Source organism: Lacerta agilis, chromosome 5 (genome assembly GCF_009819535.1).
Source record: "Lacerta agilis isolate rLacAgi1 chromosome 5, rLacAgi1.pri, whole genome shotgun sequence".
Taxonomy (NCBI): domain Eukaryota; kingdom Metazoa; phylum Chordata; class Lepidosauria; order Squamata; family Lacertidae; genus Lacerta; species Lacerta agilis.
The window spans coordinates 87,168,840-87,181,371 of record NC_046316.1 but is presented as its reverse complement, the minus strand read 5'-3'; the positions used below and the strand labels follow the sequence as shown (position 1 = coordinate 87,181,371).

The 12,532-nt window shown below is 39.6% G+C and overlaps 1 protein-coding gene across 11 annotated transcripts in view; it reads right to left on the bottom strand.

Annotated features, from left to right (window-relative positions):
• The window catches only part of ATP11B (ATPase phospholipid transporting 11B (putative)), a 78,102-nt gene that overhangs the window by 43,983 nt on the left and 21,587 nt on the right, over positions 1-12,532 (bottom strand). For all 11 annotated transcript variants that reach the window (XM_033150728.1, XM_033150730.1, XM_033150723.1 and 8 more), the window contains exons 4-8: positions 6,705-6,785; positions 4,298-4,405; positions 3,947-4,075; positions 2,908-3,011; positions 2,136-2,183 (exon numbers count right to left, since the gene is read on the bottom strand). In XM_033150728.1, the coding sequence (XP_033006619.1) occupies positions 2,136-2,183; positions 2,908-3,011; positions 3,947-4,075; positions 4,298-4,405; positions 6,705-6,785 (470 nt within the window). The remainder of the gene's footprint in view (positions 1-2,135; positions 2,184-2,907; positions 3,012-3,946; positions 4,076-4,297; positions 4,406-6,704; positions 6,786-12,532) is intronic.

The window sequence follows — 12,532 nt, the reverse complement described above, 5'->3', positions numbered from 1 at the left end:
ATAGTATTAACACTATATGGACTCTCTCTGGTGTGGAGGCTACTAAATACCAGCTGATGGGGTAGCAGTCCCCTACTGCTGTTGATCCTCTAATCCAGTTTCTGAGCATCCTGCAGGCATCTGACTGGCCACTGGAGAAATAAAATGCTAAACTAAAACGGACTTATAGCATGATCCCAAAGGACTTTTAATTCTACTGTGCACATCTAAGAACTAAATAACATTTGGTTTCAATAAATTCAAGTAACATTAATTATCTGCACATTTCAAAAATTCCTGCAGTAACAACTAGAGGATTATTTGTACCTGTAGCAAGTGTAGCATCTGCATGTAATGCTCGCACCACTGGCTGTATTAGCTTGTGTTTCTTTAAGAACATCATTATTATCCTACCATTTAACAAGGCACAAACCTTGGGCAACTCACAATTTCATTTCCCTTTGCAAAAAGGAGGTTGAACTTGTAAAATTACAGTTCTGTGTTATTTTTTGCTGCAAGGACAAGAGTAACAACTGCAACTCCTGCAGTTACTCTTAACAGATACCCCTGGGGTGCTTGAAACTCCTGCTGTTCCAGTAGCTACTGTACCAGTATTTAAGGACATGTTTAGGACTCCAGGAGAGTCAAGTCAGTAAGTGGAGGCCATTGGTCAAATAAGGCCGCTACCCAGACAAGTGCTGTAAGTCTCTTTCGCACTGCTATCACCCCACAGAGGAAAGATATGGGGAAATGTTATGGGGAAAAGTTGGTGCAAGGACTTGTTTGTAAGCTACTTTAGGGGAGAAGCATGGTGCACGCCAGAAACCTCTCTGGCTGACTGTCCACAGAAACCAAGCTGTTTAGGCATAAATGGGGGAACAATCAATTGCATTAGATCACATTTCACCAGGTGGTGGGGCAGTCTACTTAGGGGGAAACCGTTTCTATAAGACATCTGAAAATTCAGGATTAGTATATATGTGTGAGAGAGATACATATTCTTAAAGGATTGACATGATTAATGGAACTTATCAGCAAGAAATAAAAACTGGCTTTGCAAGTTAGTTCACTCCAAACTGGTCAAGCTGGGATGCAGCAGTTCATGGCATCACTAAGTGCAGGAAGTAGTCACAACCTATAGCTACCTCTTCACAGTTTCTGCTACAAAGAAAGCCTAATTAGCTGTCAGAGATTATGTAAGAAGCACTGGAACTGAAGTTGGCACACTCCCTACAAGCATTTATGCGCTAGCAAAACAAGGTCTGGAATAAGGAAGCAAATTCTTCACTAACTACCTAAACATTCTCTGCTACACAAATAAGATGGTCATTTTCTCATAAAAATGCTATCAAAATGTTGAGGAAGTAGGATGCTAGACTAAAACAGACCTATGGCCTGATCCAGCAGTGTTTTTGAGGGTTTTAATTCTGCTATGAATACCTGTTAAAGAAGATTGGTGGTTTCAATAAATACACCAAATTTTTCAAGTAGCACAAAAGAAGGAAATTAGGAAGCAATCCTAAATGTGGGAAGCCAGGATAAGTTACGATGGGTTAGATAATGCTAGCATAAAGTATGCTAGAGCCAATCTCCATTCAGGAGTCTGGCCTAAGTCTGGAAGAGGAAAAACGAGTCTTTAAAATAGAGTTGCAACACCCCTTTTGCAAGCTTAACTTACACGAGATTGCCAGGTCATGTAACCAAACTGAATGGGCTTAGCATAAATTAGAGGTTTTTTAAAAAAATTAACTCAACCCCAGTTAAGGAACTGCAGCTCATGCCTCCATGATCCAGCAGCCACACCTATGTCTGATCTTGGCAGTCCCAGGCAGGCAGCAAAAACACAAAATTGTCCCATACAGAGTCAGGTCCTTGGCTCATTTTGCACAGTATTTTGTACTGGCAGCACTTCACCAAGGCCTGAGGAAGATGCCTTTACAAAGCATTGCTATGAACTGGAGATGCGAGGCACTGAATCTGGAAAGTCTTATGTGCAAATTATGTGCTCTACACTGAGCTTCAAGCCATTTACTGAGTCCCTGGTGGCTGATGGATTGCCCCCAGCTTGGTGGTTCACAAGCTGTGGAGCCCTGCTGTAAACACATGCTGTTTAAATTCAAGGCAAATCACATGACCTTTACCAACGTTTGGCTTACCGTACTATTTCCTCAATTTGTTCACTTATTGTTATTCGTCCAACGAATCTGCAAAAGAGATTAATATGTCAGAAAGACGCATTTCTTCTACTCCAGCTCTGCAAGTTAGGAACAACTATGCAATAGAAGGAAGAGGGTGTTTATTTATTTATTAAATTTATAAAAATTGTATACCACCCTTCATCCGAAGATCATAGGGCAGCTGACCAAAAAATAAAATAAATACGATAATAAATAAAATAAACACAAAATAAAACAAAACCAAAACAAACCAATAAACCCCCTCCTGTGATCTGACAAAGAAATCCTCCTGGTCTGTGAAGGATTCCAGAACGTTGCAGAGATTTGTTCCCAATGCTGAAGATGTTTACCACAATAGGGCAGTGCAAAAGTAACTGATTTAAAAAAGAAACTACACAGATCTCCAGAGCTTTTGAAAATTATGGGATAGTTGTTCTCATTCTACAGCTGCACAGAGTGATGCAGATGAATGTTCAAGTCCATTGACCCATTAAGTAATCTGGTCCTTGCCAGGCCTTGCAACCAGGTTTATCATTTAAAAAGTGGATGTTTCAGTCAGGAGTGTTATGTATGCACCATCACTGCAAGGTTCTCTTCTAGTACTTACAGATTTATGTAGCTCATGCATTCACATAAAAATGAGAATTTCTAGAAGAGTTTCCTGCAAAATCATCTAATCCTTAGAACAGTATAAACATTGCTTTCCAAATCATCTTGGGGGGGGGGAGAATTGTATTTTAAAAAATGACACCTGTATAGATCTGCTTCTGGTTGCTGACATTCTATAACAGCTACAAGTTTGTCCAGATTGGCAACTGACTGCAATACTGCTGTTTCGGGGACTGCAACATGTGTCTGAAATAAAAAGAAATAATCACTCAGGTTCCATTAGGCAACAACGAGCAGCATATTGTGCAAATGCTATAAAGACATAGGCTTGCAACTTACACACGCACACATATACACACATTAAACAGAGCTGTCTGGTTAAGATACCAACTAAGCCTCCAAACCGCATCTTAAATTTTCCAGTACACTGTCAGCTCCCAAAGCAACACTGAGTGAACATAAACAACGATTTGTCAAGCGCTAACTTGCCAAAATGTGCCTATTACCTTTCGAAAAATCAGTCAGCTGTACTGTGCTGCATCTGTTCAGAAATCCAAAGTATTTAGATTTCTCATCATTTAGCAGAGCAATGCAGATGACAGGCTTATCAGGTGATTTACATGCACACCACTTGATAAAACAGTTGCAGGCTTCTGACTGATGAGCAAACACAGAAGATCAATCTTGGGCGGGGCAGCCATCCCCTCAAGTTACTGACCCCTATGCATACAGAATGCACACATCATCACATGCACATATGCCTTGCATCTCTGGTACGCCAGTAGTACGCACACAGTTTTGTACATAGCACAGCACATGCTTTTCTTGCAGATTCTTCTATCTATAGAGAGTTATAAAATTATTTTCAAGGGCAGACTTGGTAGTAACTATTTCAGAATCAGAATACCGTAAAAGCATATGTCAATTGCAGTTTTGTCACTTGCTATTTTAACTGTGTACAGGTATAACCAAAATTAGGTTCATTTTTTTCCAGGTCATGTCACTACTGATTGGTTTGAACAACATGCTTTTGAGATTTTGATATTCTGAGGTGCACCCAGGAGAATTCAACATTCTCCTTTTCTGTAAGAAGGATTTGGAATATATCAATCTTGGTTATGTGGAAGCAAAACCTAAATCTGTTTCTAACTTAAGGTATACAAAAGGTAATGAAAACAGACCTTAAGATTAGTTTCTCCATCCAAGCTTGCAGTAGTAACGTAGCAAGAGCCATCTGCTCTGTCAGATGACAGAAGTACGAGATCAACAGGGAAAGTTTCATCTTTGGCTACTCTGACAATATCTCCCACCTGAGAAGACAGGCAAAAATATCTGTTCAAATACACCTTCACAAAAATATTTTTGTAACTTTCATTAACACATGCTATGTAAAGCAACAACTCTTTGAATTGCCTTTTTAATTTGCATGTATATTTGCATGTATATACACACACAAAAAACACACACATATAAACATACATGCACACACACTTTTGAAATGTTCAAAATCATTTTGTACCGCTCACACATACCCGAATGTTCTTTGATCTTGTTTTTACAAGGCCACCACTACGAACAACATACACTGGAGCTCCATTCACTTCATTGTCTGCTTTATGGCGTAACCAATCTTCATAGCCCTGGAAAGATGCAACAAAGCATTTTTTGGGGAGGGGAAAGCCAACAATACACATAACTGCCTAAGAAAGAGCACCTATGTAACCAATTTGCTGAGAACTACAGGCAACTCCCAATTAATGCACATTCTACTTGCTCGCAACCGTGCACACGAGCAGTGCTGGGGAACTGGAAATGGGGAGCATCCTGGAGAGTCTGCCTGGCTCACAAACAGACCCTCCCCAGAGCCTGAAGAGGATGTCCTCTGTAGGCTCCAGGCAGATTATCCTCACAAGCTGGAGAGGCAGCAGGGCTTTATTGAGCTGCTCAGCCTAAGAGCTGACATCTGGGGTAGCACAGCAACAGCCATGGCTTCCCTGTGTGTCAGCTGAGAAGTCCCACTGCCCCTCCAAGCTCATGTGGAGGCTGTCACCAGAGCCTGAAGAGGAGCTCCTCTTCAGACTCTGGGGAGTAAGCCAGAGGCTTGTTGAGGTTACTCAGCTGATGCGCGCAGGAAAGCTTCTTTCCTGTGCGTCAGCTAGGCTGGTTGAAAAAGCTCTGCTGTCCCTCTGGCTCACATGAGATGAACTGTGGCTCTTGTTTGTGCAATATGGAGGGACAATGGTGCTTGATCAACCAGCCCAACTAATGCACGGCGAAGATTCCTGCACATCAGCTGAGTGAGCCAGGGTGAGGAAGCAGGGCTTCCTCAACTGACACACAAGGAAGCTGCAGCTGCTACTACTATACTACCCTGCACATCAGTTCAACAAAGCCCCACTGCCCCTCCTTGAGGACTCTTCCAGGGGTGCTCTCCATTTTATACAATTTTATGCGCATTGGAGTCCAGACTGTAACCCCCATGTAAATGGGGAGTCACCTGTATAACATATCAAGCCAAGAACAAGGATCAGCAACTGGCAGCCCAGTTGGCTCTAGGTATGGTGTTGTTTCCACTTTAAATTGTGTTCTGTGACCAGAAACATAACTTTTCAGCTGGCTTTGTGATAGCTGGGCTGAGAAGACTGACTTGGGATAGAAAAAGAAGGGGAAATAAGCAGTATTTTGTATTGTTGATATGCAACTCAAATTCACTAGGAAAGAGGTGACACAGATAGCCTCAGAAACTTATTAGAATTTCCATCACAGCACCTGCCTACAGACATGCTATGACAAATGTCCTCTACAAATGGGACAGGTCACGTCCACTAATGGGATAATTTGCTAGATGTTGCAGTTCAGTTCATGTGGAATCTCCCACTACATTGTCAAATACAGTTAATGCCGCCTTCAAGACACACTCAAGTGATTTTGCCATATTTACGGCCAGCATGTGTATTACAGAAATGTTCCCAAAGAAGACAGAGCTGGTGTGAGAAATCCTGTAGGCATGCCTGGAAAAGGGACATGAGAGTCTAGAGGAAGCCACAGGTGTCTGGCCTTCCCTTAGTTACCACTAACTTGACTGAATGCAAGGCAGTGACAGGCTGTGACAAGGCAATTACAATAGGCCTGGAGACTGGGAAGAACAAAAACAAAAACAAAATGTGTGCAGCTTTCAAATACAGCATAGCTTCTCTCAGTACATAAGCTATTGTTATGCAAGAACTTACTCCTCTGGGTAAGTGTGAGGCTGCTGGAAATAAGAATTTATGATGCATACTGACATACAAAGTCCTCGCACAAAAACTGGGGGTCAGTCTGTCACTGCCCACTTAGGGATGTTGCTATGAGTCACTGACTGCATGGCAGCGAGACAAAAATAACCCTAGGCTGATCTGCTGATTGGCAACATAAAACATATTTACTTTTTTTCAGCTAGAAGCTAGAGTCTAGTAGAATGCTGCTCAAATTTCATGAAGGTCCAAACAGATGCAACAGCAGCAGACGTGCCCAGAACTTGGCTGACTGAGCTCCATTACATACAAACCATCTCCCATTCTATCTCATATTAACTGACAAGTACGACAAACTCATATCTGGACTCTGCTCCACAACTGTCCATTTCTGCCCAAAATTCTTCACTCACTGGTGCATAGAAATGATGAATTTGACATGTTTCAGGTCAGAATTGTAGGTCACATAAGCCATTCTTGTAGCAAGTTTATTCCCTACAACATACATGATTGCATAGGGCTGCATCGTGGCATCATGTTAACCACTGCTTTTCAGTGTGATGCTGCCACAACACAAGGTAAGCAGCCCTACACATTCTGGAAGACAGGGAAGCAACCTGAACACAGGGATGTTCTGTTCTGTATTGCACAAAGCATGTCCATCTGCCCTAAGCGAGTGCCTTCTAAAGCTCCTGTGTTTCCTTACCTGCTTTATGGCAGTCACAGTTATTACAAAAAACAATGGCAATCCACTGGTTATTGGACTTGTAGGTGTATCTATCATAAGCTGAAGAGGAAAAACAAAGATGAAGACAGCATCAGCACATGCCCAGATTGGGAGAAGCTATAGCCACAATAGTACACTGAACGCAGGGCTCTACAAGCTGGGCTTGGTAGCTAGCCAATGTTTATGGCTGGCACTGACTCTGTCCCATCCCCAACTCTTCTCCTCTACTACATGAACTTTTGGGAATGGCATGCTGGTTCCAAGTGGCTGCAAAGCCTGGTCGAACGTCAGGCATGTACCAATCAAAGTGCAGGGCTCATCCCCGATGTTATGTTGGGCATTAGAAGCCTTTAGGACAGCAGCAAGTGGGAATGAAGAAAACATGGTGTTCCATCAGTCTAGGCTGAGCACAAGGAGTGGACACAGGTCTTAAAAGTAGCTCCCTAGATTTCCACTCTCAGCACAGAGAGAACTGCTCACAGAGCTGCTGGGAGAAGGGCACATGTGAAACAAGATTTCAGCATGATTGAGAGTATGAAGTTGCACAATGCCTAGTAATGTACCTTAATCTGCACTAACAGGTTCCCTTTGCTCTTATTGCAAAATAGGCCATCACAATCTGCCCTATTACCACTGTTGTGCTAACTGCAGCAGAAAATATCAACAAGCTCTGCTTTTATTGCTTTCATGCTGGAAAGAAAACGCCATCTTGCAGGATATCCTGCATGTGTTCAAGAAAACAAATGAACGGAACAGCAATTATTCAGAAACTAACATTAATCCAAGAGACTTCCTACCTCTAAGGAGGATTTAACACATCTCTAGGAAGCTAGAATAAGAGATTTTATGCAAACAATCATGAAGGAATTTCAAGGATTAGCATCCTATATAGTCAATCTTTCTTGAAAAACAGTTTAGGGCAACATAGTGACAATCTGTCGGCCACTTTGCACACTGAAGTTTCATTTAAAGGAGGCAATATGGTGGGGGGGGGGGTTAGTAGTCCAAGTTGCTTTGTTTGTAGAGAACTACCGGTAGTTTTAAGGCTTGCCTACTTATTAGGTATCAGTTTGCAGCTAAGTACCACTTGGTATTTGTTTTGACAACAAGCTTAGTCACACTTTCATGCAGTGGCATGGGAGGTGCTGCCTTGTGGTCCATCTAAACCATCTGGAGCAAAGTAACCACACAGTGGCACCAGTTAAGTTCTTTCCCACCCACTCACTAAGACAACTGTCACCGACCAATTCAAGCATACACCTAAGTGGTATGGCATTGAACAAGAGGCGAGCATAACCCTGTGTAGGAGAGAATACAGTGAACACAGAAACAGGGCTCACACACAGCACAGATTTGACTAATGGCTTGTAGCTTCTTAAAATCCCAGGTGTTGGCTCTAACCACCATAAGCACAGCACCACAAACATGTGGGAAAGGATATCTTTGAAACTGTTAGCTAGCAATGCATTTATCAGGACATGCTGTTTCCAACTCTACACCAAGACTCCTAGATTCTGTGCTCCTGAGTTACAAATTCATTTACATCCAATTTTGCATGCTCCAAAGGCACCTTTTGCAGCATCCTTTATGTTCCGTAAGGACTTGTCAAATGCTACTTACAAGTTTTAAAAATACATCAAAAGGCATCTAAGGCATCTCTAATGAACCCAAAGGCTATACCAACAGCCAGGTTGAAGGAGCCTGGGCTGCAGATTCCAGTGTGCATGGTAAGCCATGAAACCTGTATGCTATCTTCAGAGCTCTAAAGCTCTGCAAAGAGTGAAATGTCTCCAGTTCCCATAAACTGCAGCCGGTATGTCCAGTAATCAGGGATGGGAGCTGTAGTCCTGCAACATCTGGAAAGCCACAGTGTCTGCCTTTTCCAAGTTTAGCATCATGCATGAATGTGGCCTATAGGACTTCACTTTTGCAACCATGAAGTATGTAGGTCGGTCTTTCATTTCCTGGATTTTGTTTGTTTGTTTGTTAACTGTATGCTAGATGGCTCCTTGCTTTGTTTTTTGTTTTCATTATAAATCCAGTCTGAACTCCTTTGTGGAAGAGGTATAAAAAATGAAATACGTAAGTTCAAGCCAATGTCATTGGGGGGGGGGGTGAGGAGTATATATGTATGTACTGAAATCCATTACTATTATCCCAGTATTGATTCTAGCCTTATTTGCAAACAGAACAAGTGTTGCAAATTAAATTGCATTTTTCTTTTTTTTATATATAATTTTTTATTATTTTTATACTAAACTACTACAATAATTTTTAAACAAACATTTTCATACATTTCCAATTTGGCTGTCAAGCCTTGACTTCCATCAGTCCCTTCAAATGGCTTTCTAATTTTTTTAACTTAACATTATACTTCTTTAATCAACCATTGCTTACATTATCAACAAAAGAAATTCCCTTACTTTACTATCCTACTTACAATAATAATTCTACACATTCACTACAAAACTTCTTGAAACCCTATTAACGTATTCAGATATAAATTGTCTTTTAAATAGTTCGTGAATTTTAACCAGTCTTTGATGAATTTCTGGTCCCGCTGCTCTCGGATTCTTCCCGTTAATTTATCCATTTCTGCATATTCAGTCATTTTCACTGTCCATTCCTCTTTCGTCGGTAATTCTTCTTGTTTCCATTTTTGTGCTAGAAGAATTCTAGCTGCCGCCATTGCGTATTGGAAAAGTCTAATGTCCTTTTTTTCAATGTCTGTACCTACAATACCTAACAAAAAGGCTTCAGGTTTCTTAACAAAATTATATCTCAACATTTTTCTTAACTCATGATATATCATATCCCAGTACACTCTCACCTTTTTACATTCCCACCACATATGATAAAAAGTACCGACATTTTCTTTACATTTCCAACACTTATTGTCCGTCTTATACATCTTAGCTAGTTTAACTGGGGTGATATGCCATCTATACATCATTTTCAATAAGTTTTCTTTTATTGACGTACATGCCGTAAATTTCATTCCTTCCCTCCAAAGTTTTTCCCAGTCTTCTAGCAAAATGTTATATCCAAAATCTTTTGCCCAATGGATCATCACCGACTTCACTTCTTCATCTTTTAAGTTCCATTCCAACAGCATTTTATACATCTTAGCAAGTACTTTAAAGTCACTATTAAGTACCTCAACTTCAAACTTTGATTTCGTCTCACTAAATCCCGTCTTTTTCATATCGCTTTTAAACATTTCATTGATTTGATGGTACTGCAACCAATTATTAACATGTTCTTTCACTTCCTCATATGATTTTAATTTCCATTTATTACCTTCTTTTTTAAGCAATGTCTCATAAGTCATCCATTTTTTACTCATATTTGTCTTTTTCATGCTGATTATTTCAATTGGGGATAGCCACCATGGTGTTTTCCTTTCCAATAGATTTTTATATCTGTCCCATACTTCATAGAGGGACTTCCGGAAGATGTGGTTTCCAAAACTTCTGTGTACCTTTATCTTTTCTTGCCAAAGGTATGCGTGCCATCCGAATCTGTTATCATGTCCTTCCAAATCTAAGAGATCTGGTTTCTTCAAATTTATCCATTCCTTTATCCAACATAGACAAGCTGCTTCATAGTATAGCTTCAAATCCGGTAAGGAAAAACCTCCTCTTTCCTTACTATCTGTTAATAGCTTAAATCTTATCCGGGGGTTTTTCCCCTGCCAGATAAATCTTGAAATTTTCTTTTGCCATTCTCTGAAAACAGCTGTCCCTTTTATTATTGGTATTGTTTGAAACAAAAATAACATTCTCGGTAGCACGCTCATTTTTACCGCTGAGATTCTTCCCAATAAAGAAAGTTTCATCCTTTCCCACACTTCCAGGTCTCTCTTAATTTTATTCCATGTTAGTTCATAGTTATCCTGATACAGATTAATACTCTTAGGTGTTATCCATATTCCCAAGTATTTAACTTTCTTTGCCACTTCAATTTGTACTTGTTGTTGCAGTTCCTGTGCTTCTCCGTTTTTCATGTTCTTAACCAAAATTTTAGTCTTTTTCCTATTAAGTTTAAATCCTGCGATTTGTCCAAATTCTTCCATCTCCTCTAATACTGCGTTCGCGCTTTCTAAAGGTTCTTCTACTGTCAGTACCAAGTCATCGGCATAGGCTTTCACTTTATGTTGAGTCTTTCCGATTGTAATTCCTTTTATTCTTTCTGATTGCCTTATCTTCAAAAGGACTTCCAGGACCGAGATGAATAATAGCGGTGAAAGTGGACATCCTTGTCTTGTTCCCTTCTCAATCTCTATACTTTCAGTTAGCGTGTTATTTACAATTATTTTTGCTCTTTGCTGTGAATATATTGCCTTGATACTTCTTATAAATTTTTCTCCCATATCCATTGCTTCAAAATTCTTTACCATGAACTCCCACGAGATATTATCAAAGGCCTTTTCCGCATCCACAAAAATCATAGCGGCTTGCTTCTCATTCCTGACAGTCAGATATTCAATAATATTAATTATATTTCTTACGTTATCTTTTAACTGTCTGCCTGGTAAGAAGCCCGCCTGGTCTTCATGAATTATCTCTTTCAATATATTCTTCATTCTATTTGCTAATATACTAGCAAAAATCTTGTATTCATTGTTCAATAGCGAAATTGGCCTATAATTCTTAATTTGGAGCAAATCTGAATCAGGTTTTGGTATCAATGTTATGTACGCATCCTTCCAAGTGTCTGGTATTTCCGCTTTCTCTAAAATATTATTCATCACTTCCTTGAAGGGTTCAAGTAGAATGTCTCTAAATTTTTTGTAATATCTTGCCGTAAATCCATCCGGTCCTGGAGCCTTCCCACTTTGCAGATTTTTAATTGCTTTGGTAATCTCCTCCTTTTCAATTTTTTGGTTTAATCGGTTCTTCATTTCTGTCGTTATCTTCCGCACCTCTTTTCCTTTCAAATATTTCACAATTTTATTAATGTCTTGATTTCCAGATTTTTTGTATAGTTGTCTGTAATATTTTGCGAAACCTTTTCTTATCTTTGACGGACTTTCAACTTCTTTATCCTCAATTTGTATTTTATTTATTGTATTTTGTTCTTTTCTCTTCTTAATTTGCCAAGCTAGCCACTTTCCTGGTTTATTTGCATGTTCAAAGGATCTCTGTTTCATCCATTTTATTTTCCATTCCACTTCCTGATTTACAATCATTGAGAATTGGTTTTGTAATATCTTAATATTTTGGTTTGCTTTTGTATCATTTGGTTTTATTGCCATTTTTTTCTCATTTTCCATAATTTGTTTTAATATTTCTTAATTTCTTTAATATTTCTTTCTTTTTAATAGTATCAAAAAGAAGAATAGAGAAAAGAAAAAAGAAGAAATATTAAATTGCATTTTTCAATTTGTCTCCCTGACAGAAATTGAAAGCATTCAAGTACGGGAAAGTGAGACAAATGAGTCAAAGTAGTTTATATTGACAATACAGTTCAATAGAACTCACTGCTCAAATATTAACATTTGTGTGTTTTCTTATGAACCAGCTTTTCCTGGATGTCAGGATTCCTTTCTTTCTATGATCTATTTTTAGAGGGGAAGAGGCTTCAACAGAACTTGGGAAATAAGCTGTAAAAAGTCTAAAGGAAAGCCTGCTCCCAATGACTCACAACTAGATGACATCACTGTATGCCAACCTGCATAGACAGGATGAATGACTACCCAGAAGAGAGAAAAGAACCTTTAAACACGTTTATTGAAACCTGATTTTCCAGGTGCTTTTAGAGGTTTCATGGTTTCCCGGCCTTTTTTGCCCTCACTTTTTAAAAAT